Source organism: Oryctolagus cuniculus, chromosome 10 (assembly GCF_051225735.1).
Source record: "Oryctolagus cuniculus isolate XC-2025 breed Fujian yellow rabbit chromosome 10, ASM5122573v1, whole genome shotgun sequence".
Taxonomy (NCBI): Eukaryota; Metazoa; Chordata; class Mammalia; order Lagomorpha; family Leporidae; genus Oryctolagus; species Oryctolagus cuniculus.
Window position 1 is genome coordinate 123241468 of NC_142876.1, and position 21541 is coordinate 123263008.

The 21541-nt window shown below is 53.2% G+C and overlaps 1 protein-coding gene across 13 annotated transcripts in view; it reads right to left on the minus strand.

Annotated features, from left to right (window-relative positions):
• ITPR1 (inositol 1,4,5-trisphosphate receptor type 1) overlaps positions 1-21541 on the minus strand; it is a 297727-nt gene that overhangs the window by 171701 nt on the left and 104485 nt on the right. For 12 of the 13 annotated variants that reach the window (XM_070050022.2, XM_070050021.2, XM_070050014.2 and 9 more), the window contains one exon: positions 10101-10216. In XM_070050022.2, coding sequence (XP_069906123.1) covers positions 10101-10216 — 116 coding nt within the window. Of the gene's footprint in view, positions 1-10100; positions 10217-12607; positions 12633-21541 lie in introns of those variants that run through there. The other variant, XM_070050020.2, reaches the window with a different exon arrangement.

Genomic DNA, 21541 nt, shown 5'->3' on the forward strand with positions numbered 1-21541 from the left:
CCCTGCACCTGTGTGGGAGACCCAGAAGAAGCTCCTGGCTCCTGGCTTTGGATCAGCTCAGTTCTGGCCATTGCAGCCAACTGGGGAGAGAACTAATGAATGGAAGATCTCTCACTCCCACTCTCACTCTCACTCTCTCTGCCTCTCTTCTGTGTAACTTTGACCTTCAAATAAATCTTAAAAAAAAAAAAAAGGATAAATGTAGCACCTACACCTCAGAGGCGCCCCACAGCCCAGTGCCTACTCCCAGGGCACACATGGCCTATGAGCAGTTGTCATTACCTCACCACTGTCACAGTCGCTCAACGGAAAGACAGTTTTCCCAATTTTAAGGAAGAAGAAACTGACACAAGACATGTTTAAAAAAAGTTCACTCACCATCCCAAAAGGGGTTCTAACACTATTTTCCCTATTTCTGTTACTTGTGCAATTCTGCTTAACATTTTTTAATCTTACATTTATTAAGCGGCAGAGATAATCCCCAACCCCAGACCTGGGTCAATTCCAAGTCTCTACAGTGACAAATGAGGCTGGGAGACATGCCCGGCTCAGACACGGCATGCCAGGAATGCAGCGAGGCTGAGCAGAGGGTTCCAGGACAGCCTGCCAGAGCCACCGTCCGACAGCCACTGTTCATTCATGCACCTGAGGGCACTGCGCCCATACAACCACGATGCCGGAGGCAGCTGCTTTCCTCCAAAGCAACTAGTAACCTGCTGTGCTGACCCAAACCTAGACCAGGTAAGAGAGGGATGAAGTACAAGGGACAGAATTAATAATGAACATGACCGACGACCAGGGGCACGCTTCAGAGTGTCCCCGCGATGCCTTCCTTGAGCTTCCCCATCCATGGGCTGCCAAGGGCCCCTTGCTCCTGGGTAGTGTGTCTGTACTTCCTCAGGCTTCCCCTCGCACCAGCTGTCGCCGTGCCCAGGTCATGACACCTCACGAGGCTCACTCCGTGTGCCCAACGCAAACCCAGGACAGCAGAGACACCTGGACAAGATGTGCTCCAGACCTGTAACAGCTTCCCAGTACCAACTTTAACCAGCATCGTCATGCACGAGTGTCTGAAACTAAGAAATGCTCTGACAAGGAAAGATCTGAACAATCAGCTGGGCTGGCTGAGCTAAGAATCCATCCAAGGACCTCAAGCTCAGCTCTGCTGCACCTCCCTGGAGTCGGAGCATCTGTGGGAAGGTTCACCTTTTAAGAAAAGTAAATCACAGGACAAAATCCTCAACAGAAACCAACCATCTCACAGGTGGCACATGATCAGCGACGTTTGGTCACATGGGTCTCTTCCAGTCCACCACACCCGTGCAACTGCCGAGGGCATGGTGCGCTGAGATGCTCACCCACGCCCGAGGGATCAGGCTCCTGCCTGCTGCGTGGTAACAGGAGGACAGAGCCTCCTGTGCTCCAGACGCATTCAGAAGTCATGCACTCAACAGCAGCAACCTGGGCGTCCTCAGCGAAGGCTCTCTCCGCACACAGCCCCTGCCCCACACACCACACCTGCCCTCTCCCTGTATGTGGCCTCTCCCACACTGCTCCCGGTTCTCGGCCCTGCCGACATCTCCGCGTGCTGCAGGCCCTGGGAATGGAGGTGAGGGTCTGCAGGGAGTCGCCTGCTCTTTCTGCTGAGCCATGCTGCTGGGAAACGCAAGAGGGAAGCGTGGCTAAGCCGTGGACTCAGTAAAATGGAATGTAACCATGTCTAGCATGCAAAAGCAGCTTTCTCTGCTCAACATCACAGCCCCATTTCTTGGACTCAAATGATACAAGGACAGCTCTGTAATAGGAAAACTCTTAGGGTCTCTCCTTACCCTAAGGATTCCCAAGGGCTTCTGCTTAAGGAACAGGAATCCAAATGATAAAATTCCTATCTATGCAGAAGCTAAGTATAAAAGCAGCATTTCAGGGCTCACTGGTTTATCTAAAAAGAAACATAGTAGTGACCACTAAGAGAGCAAATATTCCGTATTTAATTAACCAGCAGCAGCTCTGAAAAGCAAGGGTATTTATCTACAAACATACAAAAAGTAAAGACAGAACAGAAAATAAAAAAACTTAAGAATAAATACCTAAGGACTTCTCTTTAAGATATTCTTGCGGCCAGCGCCGCGGCTCACTAGGCTAATCCTCCACCTTGCGGCGCCGGCACACCGGGTTCTAGTCCCGGTTGCGGCGCCGGATTGCTCCTCTTCCAGGCCAGCTCTCTGCTGTGGCCAGGGAGTGCAGTGGAGGATGGCCCAAGTGCTTGGGCCCTGCACCCCATGGGAGACCAGGATAAGTACCTGGCTCCTCCCATCGGATCAGCGCGGTGCACTGGCCGCAGCGCACCAGCCGCGGTGGCCACTGGAGGGTGAACCAACGGCAAAGGAAGACCTTTCTCTCTGTCTCTCTCTCTCACTGTCCACTCTACCTGTCCAAAAAAAAAGAAAAAAAAAAGATATTCTTGAAGACCACATCTAAAACCCTGCTGAAGGAAGAGTCAAAGCTGTCAGATCTGTTACCAAAGTCCCACGACGACCCAGCCAGAATACCACTATGGAAACAGGCAATGCACTGGGGTACCAGACTTCCTGTTAAGTTCTTAGGAAGAAAACCTTCATTCATTTCACCATTTACAAAACCCATAAATAACCAAATGCGTTCACACCTCTGTCTTAGGTAACTACCCTCAAACTCAAATTCAGTTTTCAGAAGAAAACATCCAACAGGACCCTCAGGTACGATGAGCATGGCGGCAGGCTGATGACTAGGGAACAAGGTGGAGGTGCCTGTCTCCCGTACTACAGCAGCAGGGTTTGACACCTGGTGCTTCTGACTCCAGCTTCCGGCCACAGGGGCCCAGGAAGCCAGCGGTGACAGCTCAGTTAACTGGGTTCCTGCCCCAACATGGGAGACCAGATTGCCCTCCTACCCCTCAGCTCAGCCCCTGCCACTGCCATCATGGACACCTGGGGACAGAGCCAAAACACTACCTGTGTGTGTCTGTCTCTCATCAATGTCTCAAAATTCTAGCTTCTTAAAAAGGTAGCAAGGTACACATCATGCCTCGGCTCACTGGTTATGGTGGCCTCCACCCCGAACAGAACGAGATCTCATAGGCTGAACCTCTTGAGTACATTCCAAGAACAGCTCCCACCATGAGACAGTGAGCTGGAACCACCTTTCTCTGGGTGCTCAGGCAGCACGGCCAGGTGAGCTTTCTGGCAAGCCTCACAGGGACCGAGCATTCCCACTTGTGGGAGCTACTCCCAAGCAGGGAACCTGACACAAGAAGACCTTTGTCTCAGAAACGCCAGCAACCATCAGGATCCTCAACCCCACTCCAGCCCCAGTCCCCACTGGGACTGCCTATCTACGACCACAGTCCTGCCACGCTGTGCAGTGAGCATGTGAGCCTAAGAGTCAGGCCAGAGAGTCCTGTTCAGGCAGGACATACGAGAGTTAACACAGCTGGAGGAAGGCGGGCAGCAGCTTCCCTGAGAGGAAAAGGCAGCAACACCGGACAGAATGGAAATGAAAACCAAGGCTACTGCTCAGGCCTAGGGTTGAGGAATATCAATTTTTTTTTCTTTTTCCTGCAACACTCGTGTGTGTAATTTCTTCAAAATCATCAACATGTGGGCTGGGACTGTGGTGCAGCAGCTTAAGCCACCATCTGCAACGCCAGCTTCCTGTATGAGAGCAGCAATGTGAGCTCCAGATGCTCTGCTTTCGATCTGGCTTCCTGTTAGTGCAGCTGTGATGTGGCTGAAGATGGCCCCTGCCATCCATGTGGGAGACCAGAGTGGAGCTCCTGGCTTTGGACTGGCCCAGACCTGAGGGTTGTGGCCTTTTGGATACTGAAGCAGCTGACAGAGATCTCTCTCACTCTATGCCACTAGGCTTTCCAAATAAATAAAAAATCACCACCATGGGCGCCGGTGCTGTAGCACAGCAGGTTAAGCTACCACCTACAGACCTACAGTGCCAACATCTCATATGGGCACCAGTTCCAATCCAGCTTCCTGCTAATGTTAGCCTTGGAAAGTAGTGGAAGATGGTCCAAGTCCTTGGGCCCCTGCACCCATGTGGGAGACCCAGAAGAAGCTCCTGGCTCCTGGCTTCAGTTTGGCCCAACCTTAGCTGTTGTGGTCATCTGGGAAGTGAACCAGTGGATAGAAGATCTCTCAATCTCTCTCTCTCTCTCTCTCTCTCTCTCTCTCTCTCTGCCTTTTCCTCTCTGCAACTCCGCCTTTCAAATAAGATAAATAAATCTTAAAAAAAAAAAATCACCACCAGGTTTCTGTGACATGTAGCTAGCATCTTGCAAAATATCATCCTAAATTACCCTTTCATTTTTCAAAATGTCTCATCATCGAGATATCTGTTAACCTCTTCCCTCGGTCAGCGTGTTGAGGACTGCTTCTAACTTCTAAGGAAGAAAGAAGTCTACACTAGAGTCTCTCCCGCGGTTACCACACCACGTTCTCCAGCAACATCAAGGTCAGCCCCCTGGCATTCACCTGTCCTTTCACTTCACACAGAGAAACCATTATCAAATGACCGCAGAGAGGTCACTGGAACCGCAAGGAAAGGCTTCTGATTTAAGGTGAGCAAACTCTGAAGCATGTCAGGGATACTCAGCTACGGCTCTAACAGCAGGCAGTGCAGGGCCAGGCCCTCCAAGACAGGAAGGGCTGGTCACTGCCTGGTGCTTCCCCGCTGGCCAAGGCTGCAGCTCCGCTTAAGCGATCGCTTCCCAGCACCAGAGCAGTGCCGGTAACTAAGTCAAGGTAACAGGCCTGGCGTCAGCACACAGCAACCAAGGAGTGATCAGTGCGCGGCCTGCGGGCCGGGGCAGCTCATCTGCCAAGGACTCCAGGAAAGCAGCACCTAGAGGGCCACAAGGCAGACGTTCCCGAGAAGGAGCACACACCGCGCCGGGCTCGAGGTGCCGTTGTCCCTCGAGATGCCCACACCCTCAGGGGTGCGGGGCTGCCCGTCACCACAAGGCAGTGTAGCGGTCATTAACAGCAAAGCCATTATACGACATTAATCTACAACAGTCTTAACTTGCACTGGCAAGATGCACAGTAATTGACAAAAAATAAAAATGAAAACCCACTGGGAAATGGCCAGCAGCCCCCAGAGGCAGGTGGCTGCCCAAAAGCTCATTCTGACCACTGCCTGAAACACGAGGACGGCTTCCGGGCACGAGGCGGGATAACCTCAAGTACGCAGGAACACGGACCTGCACCAAGTCCATACTCCAGACCCGGGAGTCTCCTCAGAAGCATCATACAGGAGAAAGCACTGGTGTCAGGGTTTCAGACATCCGCGATCAGCACAGAAGAGCTCATTCAACTTCCCTCTTTCTTAATAAGGAGCTGAAGTTCTGGGGCATCATTAGGGCTGGGTTCTCTCCACCTGCACTGCTTCTCCTCTGTTCATCTGCAGGCAGAGGCATCAAAGAGAACTGCTGATCAAATACAACATCTGATGGGCAGGTGCCAGTGGGGCTGAAGGACCTCACCCCACCAGGGCTGTTTTCTGTTGCCCTCAATGCATGTTGGAAGCCTTAGTTGAATTAGCCACCCACATGTTTCAGCAATCCAGATACCACACATAAAAGCACCAATGTGTATCTTCTGGAGAAAACCCAGAGGGGCGGCAGCGGCCCCGGCCAGCCTCCCACACGGCGACACCCCTCCAGCCCCCTTCATTCCCGCTGGCGTCCTGCAGAGCCAGGAGGAATGTGAACCAGCAAGCCCTGCTGTGAAGAGCACAGGAGGAGTAGGAGTGGGAGGCACACTGACAAGATCTCCACGAACAGAAGGAACATTGCACCAGCCAAGCAGAGCAGGACAACCCAAGACACGCAGCCCTTCCACATGGGCAGGCAAGCGCTCTCCACAGGGACACTTGCAGGCCGGGCAACCTTCCCCAGCGTGCAGCTGACGCTCCTGCTCCCAGCACAGTCCTCAGCGGACACTGCACTAACATGAGAGGAGGAAGCGCTACTCAGTAGACAGGGGTCAGGGGCGTGGGTGGTGGCGCCCCACACAAGGGTGAGCCGTCACTCCACATAAGCTGGAGGTCGTCTAGGCTAAAAACTGATCAGAACCAGGACCTCACTCCATCTGCCTCTCAACACGAAGCACAGCTGCGCACCGGCTTCATTGATACTGTTGCTAGTATGACACTACCTGAGAAAGTTCACGGAAAAGGGTGATTAAGGAGCCCGTACTGCAGCACAGGGCCCAACAGATTCAGCCACCGCCTGTGCCACTAGCCCACATGAGCTCCAGTTCAAGTCCCAGCTGCTCCATCGCTGATCCAGCTCCCTGCGAATGCACCTGGGAGAGCAGCAGCAGATGTCCCAAGTGCTTGGACCCCTGCACCCACATGGGAGACCTGGATAGAGGTTTAGGCTCCTGGCCTCAGCAGGGGACTGTGGCCATCTGGAGGGTAAACCAGAGGACAAAAGATCTCTAACTCTTCCAAACAAATAACAAAAACAGAAAGACAAACTACAAGGACAATTAAAAGACAAGCTCGCTTTGGGGCTAAAGAATTTTTTGAAATCCATGCAGGTTTTTCGTAATACACGCTTCCATGGACTTTTTGAAGAACCCTTGTACATCTTCCAAAAGTGCAAGTCCTCCCTAACAAAGGCAAGCGTGTGGTCTGCATGCTTCACACGTGTTCTGGAAAATCACGTCAGAGCGGCATGCTGTTCGCGTCGCCCACTGCAGCCGTGTCGCTCACGGGGCCTGCACAGAGAGGTGCCAGCACTGACGTCCTCACGCCTCACCCAGCAGCGTTCCCACGCATCAGCTACAGCACACAGCCTGCCATACAGTTTGCTGCTTCCCTCTTATTTTCCCTTTAGAGTCTATTGCCTTCAATTGGGTCTTGGTTATTTATGAGTCTTATTTCACATTCATAAGGTTGTATAATGTAGGCCAGAAGCAGCAGCAGTGGCAACCAGTGTTGTGCGGTGAGTACAGCTGCAGTCTGAGACGCCTGCACACAGCTGCCTGCTACTGTGCCTGGTGACGGCCCAGCACTTGAGTCCCAGCCGCCCACATGGAGAGCCGGATGGAGTTCTGGGCTCCTGGCTTTGGGCTGGCCCAGTCCTGGCTGTTGTGGGCATTTGGGGGATGAATTAACAGATGGAAGCACGTTCTCTCGGCTCTCTGACTTTCCCTCTGTCTCTATCATTCTGTCTATCATATCTATCATATCTCTATCATATAAGTAAAATTATAATCTCTGTTTTTAAAAAGAGAGAGAGAGCAAGGAGTCTTCGGAGATTGAGAATGTCTAACACAAACATTGGAATACTAAGAATGCAGTGAGCAAGACCTTCAAAGAATCCTCTAACTCACACAGGGGCCTCAAGCAGAGGCTGACTGTCCCTCTTCCTCCAGGAAGCCCTCTCTGACCACTGGACCACACATCCTCACCCAGCGGAGGTCGTTTGTGGCGCCACTCTCTGTGGCCTGGATGCGGTCCTCGTCGCACCATCTTGTCACTACTGGGGTATTTGTTGTGAGCCCCAGAGTACGAACTTTGTGCCCATTTCTCTACCAGTATCCAGCACAGCACCCACCCGCTCCCCTCAGCAGACACCTGAGCACCGCCTGCTCTTGTTCCCTACCCATGGGCACGGACACTCCAGTGAACAAGAGAGGTGATGCCCTGGCCTCTGACAAGTGACAGGTGCCAATCACAGCCGAGCACACCAGCCCTGGGAAGACCCAGCTGGGCACAGCGACTGAATAAACAAGTGGGGCCTTCTGGTCAGGGCCGGGGAGGACCTGCGGAGGTGTCCTGTGCCATCACCAGGGCCCGAGGCCCTCGCTGAGGAGGGTCTCGAGAAGAATGCCCCCAGAGGACAAACTGGGCAGCGAGGGTCAGGAGCCTGCTCAGAGTCTACAGTGCTCAGGAAACAGACTGCAACGGCAGTGGTGGGAGCGAGGACCGCTGGGACGCAGGTCCCAGTCTCAGAGGAGCCGGACCCACACCGGGGTGACCTTGCAGACAAGGACCAAGCAGGAGTGCTGTGTGCATGTCTTCACGCCGGGCCGAGGAACCCTGGCTTCTCCTGCTACCCAGAGCGAGGAATGAGGGTGCCTATAGTCTGACCCTACCAACCCCCACCCCACTCCAACCTGCGCCAAACCTGGGTGCTGGGCCTCTCTCACAGGCTACTCAAAAACAGGGCTGGCTGGGAGGGAGACCCCGGAGCCGCTGCAAGCTCACGGGCACTGCGCCTAGGAAGCAGCGCTGTTCACTCAGGTACTGTTCAAGCAGCAAGTGTGTGACAAACTCCACGTGGGCCCAGGACACAGAAACAAGGAAAAGGGACAGAACCGCAAGGCCTTGCTGCTCTTACCTTCCAGGGAGCAAACATGTCAGAAAGACCACAACAAGCATCACGGGGCGGGGGGAGGGTAGGAGAGGAGCTACAAGGGCAGTGAGACCACACGGGACACGCGTCAGGACCTCCCACCAGACTCACACCTGGAGCCTCAGATGCAGGTACTGGAGGAGCAACGCCATCATCTTACAGGAGAACAGGCTCAGAAGGGCTGAGACACATGCCATGGTCACACAGCCCTCAGCCGTGGGCTGAGCTCTGCCTTCAATGCCAGTTAAAGAAGAAACACACCGCCCCCCAAAACCAAGGCAGCGTCCAGTAGGGGCCACGCCGTCTTCTACAAAGCAATGCTCAGCAATCCCAACGTGGCCACTATCACCCCTACTTTACCAACAAGGGGGCAGAATTGCTCAAGGTCAGCGGACAAGGACTAGAAAGCTAGGGATTCCGCTCAGGCACACGCTTCCAGAACCTGTGTGCACGACCCTGCCCACCCAAAGGCACCCTGAGGGCCACAGATGTCACAAGAACAACTCTCCCAATGTCTCCAGATGCCTAGGATCTCTCTCCTCATGGAAGAGGGGCTGGGGCTGGAGGTGGAGGCTGCACAGTGTCCCCCAGCTCCTGACACACACAGATACACATACACCCCCCCAACACACACACACCTCACCCACGATACACATTCATATACACCCACACACCCCAACACACACTCACACACACACACAGCATTCCCACGCAAACACATCCCACTCACCCCACTACACACACCCCACCCACCCTAACACACATACACCTTACCCACAACACATTCATACACACACACACACGTACCCACACACCCCAACACACACTCACACACACAGCATTCCCACGCAAACACATCCCACTCACCCCACTACACACACCCCACCCACCCTAACACACATACACCTCACCCGCAACACATTCATACACACACACACATGTACCCACACACCCCAACACACACTCACACACACACACAGCATTCCCACACAAACACATCCCACTCACCCTACTACACACGCCCCACCCACCCTAACACACACACACCTTACCCACAACACATTCATACACACACACCACATGCACCCACACTCCCCAACATTCATACACACACACCCCAACACACACACAACATTCCCATAGAAACACATCCCACTCACCCCACTACACACACCCTAACACACATACACCTTACCCACAACACATTCATACACACACCCCCCACATGCACCCACACACCCCAACACACATTCACACACACACATACCCCAACACACAACATTCCCACACAAACACATCCCACTCACCCCACTACACACACCCCACCCACCCTAACACACATACACCTCACCCGCAACACATTCATACACTCATACACTTCTACACACACACACACACACACACACCAACACAGGAGCACATATGTCATCTCAAGTCCACAAACCTGTCTCTCACACATACACACCCCCCATCTCTCACACATACACACCCCCCGTCTCTCACACATACACACCCATCTCTCACACATACACACCCCCCGTCTCTCTCTCTCTCTCACACACACACACACATACACACACACCCCCTGTCTCTCTCTCTCTCACACACACACACACACATACACACCCCCTGTCTCTCTCTCACACACACACACACACACACACCCCTCCCAAAGGCCCATACATACGTGCAACTTGTTGAGCAGCACTGCGTCGGTGGTGCTGTTGGCGCCGGGCTTGGCTGCTTTCCAGAACTGCTTCTGGGCCGAGTAGCGGTTCATGGGGCATAGCTTGAAGAGGCAGTCTGCAGGCAAGACACAGAGGGACGGTTACTGAGGCCGGAGCCACAACACATTCGAGCTAGGCAGCTTTCCACGGTCACCCAGACGCGTGGTGCAGGTGACACTGGACCGGGCCCTGCACGCGTCTCATCCTGACCCGCACTGTGGGAGGCTCCAGAAGAGGAAATGGAGGCTGAAAAAGCCAGCAGTGAGTCCCAAAGCTTGTGGAGGCCAGAGCCTCCACGTGGCCTCTGACCCCAAGGCCCTGGAGCCCACCACAGCCCGCTCACTTCTTTTTGTCCAACAGCCCTTGCCATACACACAGACCTGCCTCTCCTAACACCCACTAAACTCTCTTTGGTCCCATTCCATGTTTTAAAGCCAACAGAGCTGGTGTAGGGGAAGCTTACGGCAGCCTCCTGGGTGTCCTGTGTGAGATACCATCTGGAGAACCGGAAGCAACACAGGAAATGCAAGGAAATGGGCTGTGGCCCGTGACCGGGCTCTTTGGAAACCCTGGCCTACAGTGACTCCCCGCCGCCTTGCATGGGACAGCCAGCCTCATGATGCAGGCAGCTTGACTTCTGAAGATTTTTCTAAAGAAATCAAGGGGCCGGTGTTGTAACACAGAGGGTAAAGCTGCCCCCTGCCCACCTGCGATGCATCGGTTAGGGTCCCAGCTGCTCCACTTACAACCAAGCTCCGTGACGATGTCCCTGAGAAAGCAGGTTCTTGGGCCCTGCACCCAAGCGGGAGACCTAGAAGCTCCTGGTTTTGGACTGGCCTAGCTCCAACTCTTGTAGCCATTTGGGACGTGAACCAGAACATGGAAGCACCATACTAACACTTAAAAACAATGATCTAATCAGATCCAGAAACAGGCACCCCAACGTTTAAAAACATATTAAAAAAAAAAAAAAAAAAAAAAACATTTAGAATGTTGTCTTTGACAATGAACCTTACCCTAAGGCAGCCCCCTGATCTCAGGCACTAATGATGCTACGAAGTCACCATTCCCAGGGGCCATGACCATCGCATTCTCACCTCCTTCAAGAATTTTTGTTTTCCTGCTTGTTTTACAGTGCACAGAGAATGTCAAGAGGGTAGTGCATGCACACAGTATCTTTGGAGAGGGCTATGTCATCAAAGCAGATTAGAAGTAATTGCTCTTGGGGACAGCACTATGGCCTAACAGGGTAAGCTGTCACGTCCAGTGCTGGCATCCCATACGGGCGCTGGGTTCAGTCCTGGCTGCTCCACTTCCAATCCAGCTCCTTGCTTATGTGCCTGGGAAATGCAGTGGAAGACGGCCCAAGCACTTGGGTCCCTGCACCCTTGTGGGAGACCTGGAAGAAACTCCAGGTTCCTGGCTTTGGCCTATCCCAGCTCCAGCCATTGTGGCCATCTGGGGAGTGAAACAAAGGATAGAAGATTTCCACCTCTCTCCCTCTCTCTCAAACTCTATCTTTTAAATAAATAAAATCAGCCTTAAAAAAAAAAACTCAATATCACACCCTGTAGAGTTTACATTTTGGCAGACAGGGTGTTCAAAAGGAAAGGATTCGTAGCACAAAATTAAGACTTGGGGTGAGCACTCTTTTGGGAAAATCGCCCCCAGAGAGTGGGCTACAACTGAATATGTACGCAGACTCCCTTAAAAGGCCTTGGATGGGTAAACACTTGGCTATCATCCTGGCCATGTAACTATCCCAAAGTAAGAAAAACTCACATGTTAAACACCAGGATTTTCCTCTAACTCAGACTGCCTGCATCCTAGCCAGCATCAACTGTTGCTACTACACACAGCACACAGCAACTCAACCCAGCTTGGGAAAACCCCAAGGAGAGTCCACTGCAGCAACCAAAGGCACTTTCTTCCTTTCGGGTAAACTTCATCACTCAAACGTCTACCCTGCCCCGGCCGGTTTCGAGGGAAATAGAAGACCAGCGACACCTGTCTTAACAAGACTCTTATCCACGTGCTGAGAGTGGTTGCTGCTGCACATGGAAGACGCTGTCCAGGTCCTCAGAGAACAACAGACAAGGGAGGACTCCAGTTCAGACAAGGATGGTCTGCACATGTCATGCCACAGGCCCAGGTCGTGGCCATCTGTGTCCAGCAGTGGCGACGCAATGACAGCACAGAGAAACAGAGCTTCTCGGCCTGCTGGACGTGGGTGAGCTCTCCACTCACGGTACCTCACCACACACGATCACAAGGCTCTCCACTCACGGTACCTCACCACACACGATCACAAGGCTCTCCTCTCACGGTACCTCACCACACACGATCACAAGGCTCTCGGCCAGCACACAATGTCCTGTCCTCAACACAGGACGAGACGTGCTGCACGGGTTGGGCCACAGTGACTTCCTTAAGTATGCACATGACTTAAAACAAGAAAAGCACTCACCATGTTTCATTCATCAGCACGCCTTACTTATGGACCAAGTGGGGTCAGCAGTTTCAATTTCCATCAACAACAAGATAGAGTAAAACTATCTTTCTGGTTTTTTTTTTTAACAGACTTCCTAGGATGACAGCTACATGGGCTTCATTTCAAAACAACTTCATTTCCGGTCATTTTGGAACAATCAGGCTGGATCCACAATGCTGAAGACTGAGAAGCAGCAGGCAGCACCCTGCTCAGCTCATCACACGACCTTGCTTAACACCAGACGGACGGCAACGCTGGCCACAGCAGACGCCACTGCCGCAGAGGCCCGTGCATCACCCAAGGGGTGTGTGTGGGTTACCCTGGGCGAATCCAACCACAGCCTGGCTTTGCGTTCCATACCAAGGACTTTCCCTGGGCAAAGCTGAGCACTGCGCTGGATGTGGTGCACTCGCAACCAACTGTCAATGCAAATGTAAGACACGGTAACATGCTACTAACAGGACCAGATTAGTCTTGCTGATTCTTCCCTGTCTTCTGGTTGCCTAGCAACTGATTCAGAGTGGAGACTGAATTAAGCAATTCAAATGTAATGTTCAAGGAGACTTCCAAAATTTGTCATTTGGTTTGTCTGTGCTGCCCTTTGCCCCTCAGAGGGCACGGCAGGGCAAAGCTCAAGTTCCACTGGGCCGGCCCCGTGCCAAGCAGAGGAGCCGGAACACACAGACTGTGTCCAAGGGGAAGCAACACCAGCACGCGCGCACCAGCACACAGTGCGGTTTGTCTCCTCCCAAAGAAATGCCAAGAAGAATTTCTTATGTGACAGGTGTTATTTTAGGCTGTAGAGGAATCAACTCTGCTACGCTTTGAAGAGATTTCTTTGGAATATTCCAAAGCTTCAGCATTTGCCAGAGTGAGCTGGCCTAAGAGAAGTTAGCCGAACAGAGGGGTGCGCCTGGGTCTTTCAAATCTTCAAGAGCCACACAGCAGGGAGCAGAAGCCACAGACAAACACCCACCATCCACACAGTACCCAGGGCCTGGCTCAACTGCTTCACAGAGGAGTAAACACCTCATCAGCACCTGAAGCATACAGCTAAGAGCAAAGAGGTACGGAGCAGACGTGAATGTGCCTGGAGCACCCTGAGCTGGGGCAGCAGGCGGGCAGAAAGGAAAGCCACCAGCAGGTCCTTGGTGGTATCCGTGTCGTCGGAAAGTCAGGAAGCAGTAGGCCAAGAACAGCTGAGACCTCCCCCAACCACACCACCCTCCCCGGGCATGCAGACCCCAGACTCCAGGCGTAACACCAGGCAGGTCCTCTAGCGTGACTCCCAGCTTGCAGCTCGCAGATACAGCATCTGCTGACTCAAGGGCCCACTGCGGGCAGGGACCGAGGAGGCTGCTCAGGGTATGCAAGTCCAGTGCTGGGGGCAAAGGAGCCCAACAGAGAAGGTGCCTGACAGCACAGGCGAAAAGCATGGAGTCGGCAGGCTCCCGTGTATGGACACGGTGCCACTGAGGTGCAACACCTGGCATGCTACAAGCCATGGGGCGGGCGCTCCAGGACCACGACCTCTGAGCACGGAACTGATGGGTGGGGAGGAGGAGCAGCCATGGTGAACATCTGCACGAAGCCTCCTGGGCAGGGGGCGCAAGCACGGAGGCCCTGCGGCAGAAAATGCACTGATCATGTTAGAACAGGACAGGGACTGGAGGGTCAAGGGCAGAAGCAAGAATGATGGGACGTGGCCAGAGAAGCTAGCAGAAGCTGTCCTGGACAGGCAGGCGGCAGCCAAGCCATCCCAGAGGCAGTGGGGAGATCCGTAGGCCCAGGCGTAGGAAGCACTGGGTCCGGCTCAGGCGTCTAAGGCGCTTTCATGCCAGTGAGGGGCCAGCATGCCCGAGGGCGAGGAGCCAAAGCCAGAACCTCAGCCCAGCCAGGCTGTTTCAGGTGCCTCTCAGGAGCGAGGAGGCTGTCCGTCAACCAGCAGGCTGGAAACCCCAACAGCCAGGTATTTAAGAGTGCAGGGTCGGGACAGCAGGCGGAGTGGAAGGCAAGGCAGGTGGCTGGAGAGGCGCTGGAGGAAGTGAGGCCTGCAACACAGCACAGCCAGTCCTCTTACCAGGGAGGGCCCTGTCCCCCACACAAATCTCCAAACTCTGTTCCTGGCAGCCTACAGAAAGCTTGAGCAGGGTGAGAACCGGTCTATTTCCTTTACCCACTTTTCAAAAAAAACCTCATGAAGCCCACCCGCATTGCTCCTCCCAGGAAAAGGATGAGGGCAAGAGGCAGTGGTGCCTGCGTGTGCACAGAGGACCCCAAGGGAAGAAAGTCACTGTGCACGCCCAGCCCCGGAACCCTCCAGAACCAGTGGCGCCAGACACCAAGGGTGCCAGGAGTCAGCTAAGGAGGCTGGAACAGACAGCTGACAGGCAGAAACTACACAGAAAGGAAGTCAGACCCTTCCGTCCCCCTCCTCAACCGCGCGCTGGAGACGGCACAACAACGGCACAGAGGACTGAGGAACAGACACAGCCATCAGGGCTCAACACGGCTGCACACACAGCAGGTGCGAGGCCCAGGTCCCACCCCAGTAGCCTCCCCTCTTCCAAGCAAACACCAAAGCCCAGTCTGCAGACTGTAGCCAGCTGTGAGTGGCCTGTGAACTATGCAACTGTTTTCAAATAGTTAAGAAAAAAATACAAATTTTATAACACACAAAATTACGTGAAATTCAAATTCTAGCATCCATAAATAGCACGACTCTGGGTAAGAAAGCACTTTGGAGCACGTTCTTCCTCATGTCACGTCACATCCTCAGTTCTGTCTGTGGCACTGCAAGGTCTGAACTATTTCCTGTCTGGTCTTTTACAGGAAATGTCTGCTGACCCCTGACCTAGACGTCCTCCTGAAAAGATGTCAAGGGCTCCGGTAAGGCCCATGAGTGCCATGGCCTATGACGTGGCCACTTCACAGTGGCACTCACAATGCAGCAGCCCACCTCCAAGTTCCCAGAACCCCCAGTACATATGTGGGGCCTCCCTGTGAAATCAGGATACGTGGCCAGGCATAGAGGATGAGTGATGCAACCTTCCAGCTGTAAGGAGAGACAAAGAACACTGGGCAGAGTGACTAGGAGTCCAGAGAAGAGAGAACAGGGCAACGGTGAAGAAAGGAAAACCTGTCATCAACACTCACAGAGGCAAGACTGGCCACACTATAAAGCACAGCCACAAAACACAATTATAAACTACAGTCACAACCCACCACTATAAACCATCACCAGAAGCCACCACTAAAAACTACAGCCACAAGCCACAGCTATAAACTAGTTACAAGCCACACCTATAAACTACAGCCATAAGCCAACAGCATATACTACAACCACACGCCACAACTAAAAACTACATTCGCAAGCCACAGCTATAAACTACAGGCACAAATCAAATCAAGTACAGCTACAAACCAAACTAGAAGCTACAGTCATGGACCACAACTATAAACTACACTCACAGACCACAACTATAAATGACAGCCACAAACCACAACTAAAGACTATAGACACAACCCACACTATAACCTACAGTCACAAACCAAACTACAAACTAGTCACAGAACACAGCTATAAACTAGACCCACAAACAAGCTATAAAATATACTCACAGACCACAAATAGAAAAGACAGTCACAAACCACAACTATAAACAACAGCCACAAACAACAAAAGCAATGGCCCTCAAGACACTCAAGGAGGAACCCAAAAATCTGAGACACCGTGACAAAAACTGCAAAATGCCGTAGAAATCTGAAACACGTTCCTAGAAAGCAAAAATCATGGGGAAAAAAAAAAAAAACAGGAAAGAAAGGGATGGAGAGGAAAACAGGAGGCAGAAAGAAGATTCTAAAGGAAGGGAGTTAACAGGTCAACCCACCTGTTAAGTAGGATTCTGAACAAGAAACTGAATGTGTAGAAATCACCCAAGAGAAAAATGAGGAAGCACCCTGGAACTGGAGGACGACTCTGCAGGTCAGAGCCCACTGAGTCCCGGGCACAAGCGTCTCATGGGGCACTCGCATCCCCCACCCTCCTACCACGACCAGGCGCAGGAACAACATGAGCAGCCCCTAACCATCTGGCAGCTTCAACACATGGGGTGGTGTCTGCCCAATACTGACCCCAAGTAACCCTCAACCTCGAATTCTGAGCTGCATTTGATCCCAGTGACTTAGGAGAGCAGAGCAGAGTCCAGCCCGAATCAGGAAGCTGTGGCAAGCTAAATTCCCCCAGAAATGAAGGTAGCTTTTGTTTAACAGGCACCCGGGGATCAAAGAGGAGGTCGAGCCCAGCTCCAATGTCCCACTCAGAGCTGGTCATCAGTGTCACCAACAGATGTGGGCGAGGAAGTCCCACAACACCGCCGTGCAGGTCCCAGCTCTGCTGCACACTGCAGCACAGGGCCAGGATGGGAGGGGGAGTGTTGGGCACGGAGGGGCTGGGTGGAGTCACAGGGAAACAGCCCATGCACTTGTCCCCTCAAGAACACAGTGAGCATTTAAGGGAGGCTAGACTCAGTCATGCTCGTGAAAGGGCCACCCGCTACCGTGGTCAAAAACACAACAGGGTCAGGGAGACAACCAACAGCAGCAGTAAGTCACAGACGGTATTCCAAACAGGTCAGGCTACAGACGTCCCAACGTGTGTCATCCGGAAACTTGGGGGGAAAAATAAAGAAAATATCTGTGCTTTTGCCTGTGGAGAGCAGGAAGATGTGAGCGACACAGGTGTTTCTTTTCGCTGTGTTTTAATCAGTACTTGACGGACCTGGACAGCGCTTGGGTATCAGATGAAATCCACAGAACATAAAATGAGCCGTCTTCAAGCACAGAATACTGTGGCCCTGAGGACATGCACATCTCTGCTCAGTTCCAGGATCTCTCCATTGGATCCCAAAGACGCCCTAGACAGGTGAGGCCGTTACTCCCCACGGCCCTGGACCCCACACTTCACTCTTTAAAGATGAGCAGGAATCAGTGCCAGTGTTCACATCCCTCAGCTCAACCCCGGTCCATAGCAGCTACGCACTTGCTGTTCAGAGCCCACTCTGTGAGCACAGGCTGATGACGGCAGAAGCCAGATGCTACGGTGTGAATGTCTGCCTCCCAAAACTCGGGTCAAAACCTAACAGCCAATCTAATGCTGCTGGGAGGCAGGGCCTTGGGGCCTTCAGGGCTGCACAACCCCAGGTGGGTTTCAAATGGTCCAAAGGGCTCTTCTGTCCCCTGAGGACACAGCGCTGTGCCCCTACCCTCCAGAAGACGCAGAGGTTCAAGGCACCATCCAGGGAACAGACAGCCAGCACCTTATCAGACACCGGACACTGACGCTTTGACCCTGGACTCCCAGCCTCCAGAGCCATGAAAGACATTTCTGTTCATTGTACATTATCCAGTCTGGAGCATCCTGAGAGTCGCCCAAATGGACTGAGACCTAGACAGGACCCTGCCCAGTACAACTGGAGACACAAAGCTCTCTGTACACAGGCTGGCAGTCACGATGAGGCAACCAGCAAGAGTCCAACTAAGTGCACACTCACACTCACAGCCTGTGATGGACAACCCAGCATCCCCCAGTGGGCACAGGCTGCAAAGCAACCCTCACACGCACCACAAGCAGGATGGTCCAGGAACAGCGCAAGGAGGAGGTGCACTTGCTCTACATCTGGTCATTCACAACTTGCCTGTTTAGAAAAGGACAACAGGAGGCCGGCGCCATGGCTCACTTGGCTAATCCTCCGCCTGCGGCGCCGGCACCCCAGGTTCTAGTCCTGGTTGGGGTGCTAGATTCTATCCCAGTTGCCCCCTTTCCAGTCCATCTCTCTGCTGTGGCCTGGGAAGGCAGTGGAGGATGGCCCAAGTGCTTGGACCCTGTACCTGCACGGGAGACCAGGAGGAAGCACCTGGCTCCTGGCTTCGGATTGGTGCAGCGCACCTGCCGTAGCGGCCATTTAGGGGTGAACCAATGGAGGATAGGGGATAGGCACCGGGTGCAGTGGTTAAGTCACCACCTGGGACGCCTGTAATCCCATGTGGGAGCGTCTGGGTTTGACTACCAATTCTGTTCCTAATTCAACCCCCCTACTGATGCACACCCTGGGAAGCAGCAGGTGATGGCTCAAGTACTCAGGTATCTGTCACCCATGTAAAGACCCAGATGGAGTTCTGGGGTCCTGTCTTCGAACTGACCCAGGCCTGGCTATTGCAGGTATTTGGGGAATAAGTAACAGATGGAAATCTCTGTCCTTCTCCCTGTTTCAAATAAACAAAATGAATAATTTTTTGTTTAAAAAAAATGGTCAAAGGCAACAGAATATGATGAAAGCAGAAAGATCATCAACGTAGGAAAGGGGGACTGTTCCTTCCCCACCAAGGTGGTTAAGATCTATGGGGAGTTCTGCAACAGGGATGGAGGTAATAAGATAACCCCCTAAGAATGACCCTGGCACAAACTCAGGAGACCACGAGCCTCGGGAGGACAGGGCTCACCGGCCGCATCTCAGCCTCTGTCCCCAGTGCGTTCGGTCACTACGGGGCCAAGGAGGCAAGGTCAGGACATGGAAGGGGGAAGAAAGCTTGAACAGCTCTTATTAGGAAGAAACACGCTCACGTTTAATCCCAGCTGCCCGTATCTGCTGCCCACTGAGTCCCCCTTCCAAGCCACAAGGGACATCTTCCAAGGGGGGCTGCCAAAGATACCTCCTGTTCCCTGTCTGCAGAAAACACAGACATTGCTACTCGTAGACAAAGGATATGGTACCACTGCCCCACACACACCTCAGACAGGCAAACGCAGGCTGCCACCGCTTTCCTCATCTGTCCCGCCTGTGGCACCCCACTCCCCAGCCCATCAGCCGGGCAGCTGGCAAGTGAAGAGAAACTTCTCTCAGAATTTCCTCCAGCTGGGGCAGTCATGTTCTTAATCCTCAACCTGCAAGCATCACTGAACGTGGATCAGCTTGACCCAAGCAAGGCAGAGGTACCTCAGCTGGGAAGGCCAGGCCCCTTGCGACTGTGGAAGACACAGGGACCGGAAGTCCCTCCAGGCCAGTGGCCAGGGCACAGACAGTGCCTGCCTGGATAATCCCAGGCTCTGCCCTGGCCCTGCCTGGAGAGACCCTACAGAGACAGGTCAGGAAGAGCCTTCTGCGGCAGCTGGGCTGAATGTCCAGGAGCAAGGTGGACAGCACCCTTAACAGGGGGAGGCCCTGAGAGGCAGGCAGCATCCTTGCAAATGGCTCTGAAGCTTGAGCTCAGCCGTGTCCCTACATCCCCCTCTGCTGATTCTGTGACCCAGCCAACATCTGTCAGCAGTTTCCTTTGAGGTTTATTTTTTCATTTGTTTATTTATTCAAAGGCAGAGCAACAGAAGCCGGGGGACAGAGTTGTGGCTTAGTGGGTAAAGCCGCCTCCTGCAACACCGGCATCACATATGGGCTGTCAGTTCATATCCTGATGCTTCACTTCTGATCCAGCTCCCTGCTAATGGACTGGGAAAAGCAGCACAAGATGGCCCAAGTGCTTGGGTTCCTGCCACCCATGGGGGAGACCTGGATGAAGCTCCTGGTCCCTGGCTTTAGGGCTGGCTCAACCCTGACCATTGGGGCAACTTGGGGATGGAAAATTCTCATTCTCTCTGTCTCTGTGTGTGTGTGTGTGTGTGTGTGTATGTATACACATGTCTCCCTCTCTTATTTTAAAATAATAAATACATCTTTAAAAAGAGAGCGGGGATGGGGGGGTGGGAGGAGCTAGAGAGACCTTCCATCTGTTGTTTCACTCTCTTAATGTCCACAGTGGCCAGGCCTGGGCCAGGCAGAAGCCAGGAGCCCGGAAAACCATCCAGATTCTCCACATGGGCGGCAGGATTCCAAATAAAGCTGGGCCACCTTCCACTGCTTTCCCAGGCACATCAGCAGGGAGCTGGATCAGAAGCAGAGCAGCCAGGATTCTGCTACAGGATGCTGGCATCCCAGGCAGTGGCTTAACCCGCTGCATCTCAACAGCACCCCTAGGCCTTAGTCCATCAGTTTTAGCTGTCTGCAGCCTGCTGACCCACAGCTTCAACAAACAACTCTCCACTGGCAGTAGAAACTGATGCCAAAGAGAGTGTAGAAAACCTAGGAGCCAGGGCATCTGGGAACACACTCACTGCCTTGTTCCACCCCTGCCTGGATGAGCAGCCTTGTCCCAGTGTCAATAGCAGTGGGAATGGCATACGCAGAAGTTCATGCTCAGGGTCACAGGTCACAGCAAAGGCCAACCCCATGTGCTCAAGGGAACTGGGGCCTGCAACATGGCCGCTGTGTTTACAGACCAGCTTGCCCCCAGGCAGCTGCGTAGCTGTGGGAGAACTACCTGAGTGCTCTGTTTCTGTCTCCTGCTTCCAACAAAGGCATGACCACAATGGCTTTCCCCCAAGGTAGTTTTTAAAACAGTCAATGAGGCCGGCGCCGCGGCTCACTAGGCTAATCTGCCTGCGGCACCAGCACACCGGGTTCTAGTCCCGGTCGGGGCGCCGGATCCTGTCCTGGTTGCCCCTCTTCCAGTCCAGCTCTCTGCTGTGACCCAGGAGTGCAGTGGAGGATGGCCCAAGTCCTTGGGCCCTGCACCTGCATGGGAGACCAGGAGAAGCACCTGGCTCCTGGCTTAGGATCTGCGCGATGGCAGCCATTGGAGGGTGAACCAACGGCAAAGGAAGACCTTTCTCTGTCTCTCTCTCTCTCACTGTCCACTCTGTCAAAAAAAAAAAATTAAAAATAAATAAATAAATAAAACAGTCAATGAACTACTTCGCTCAAACCCTTTCAAAAAGCTCCGGGCCCAAAGTGAACACTCAATCAATTCCAGCTCTGAGGGCAGCAGGGAGGGCCAAACCAATGGCACGCTTGGGCCACA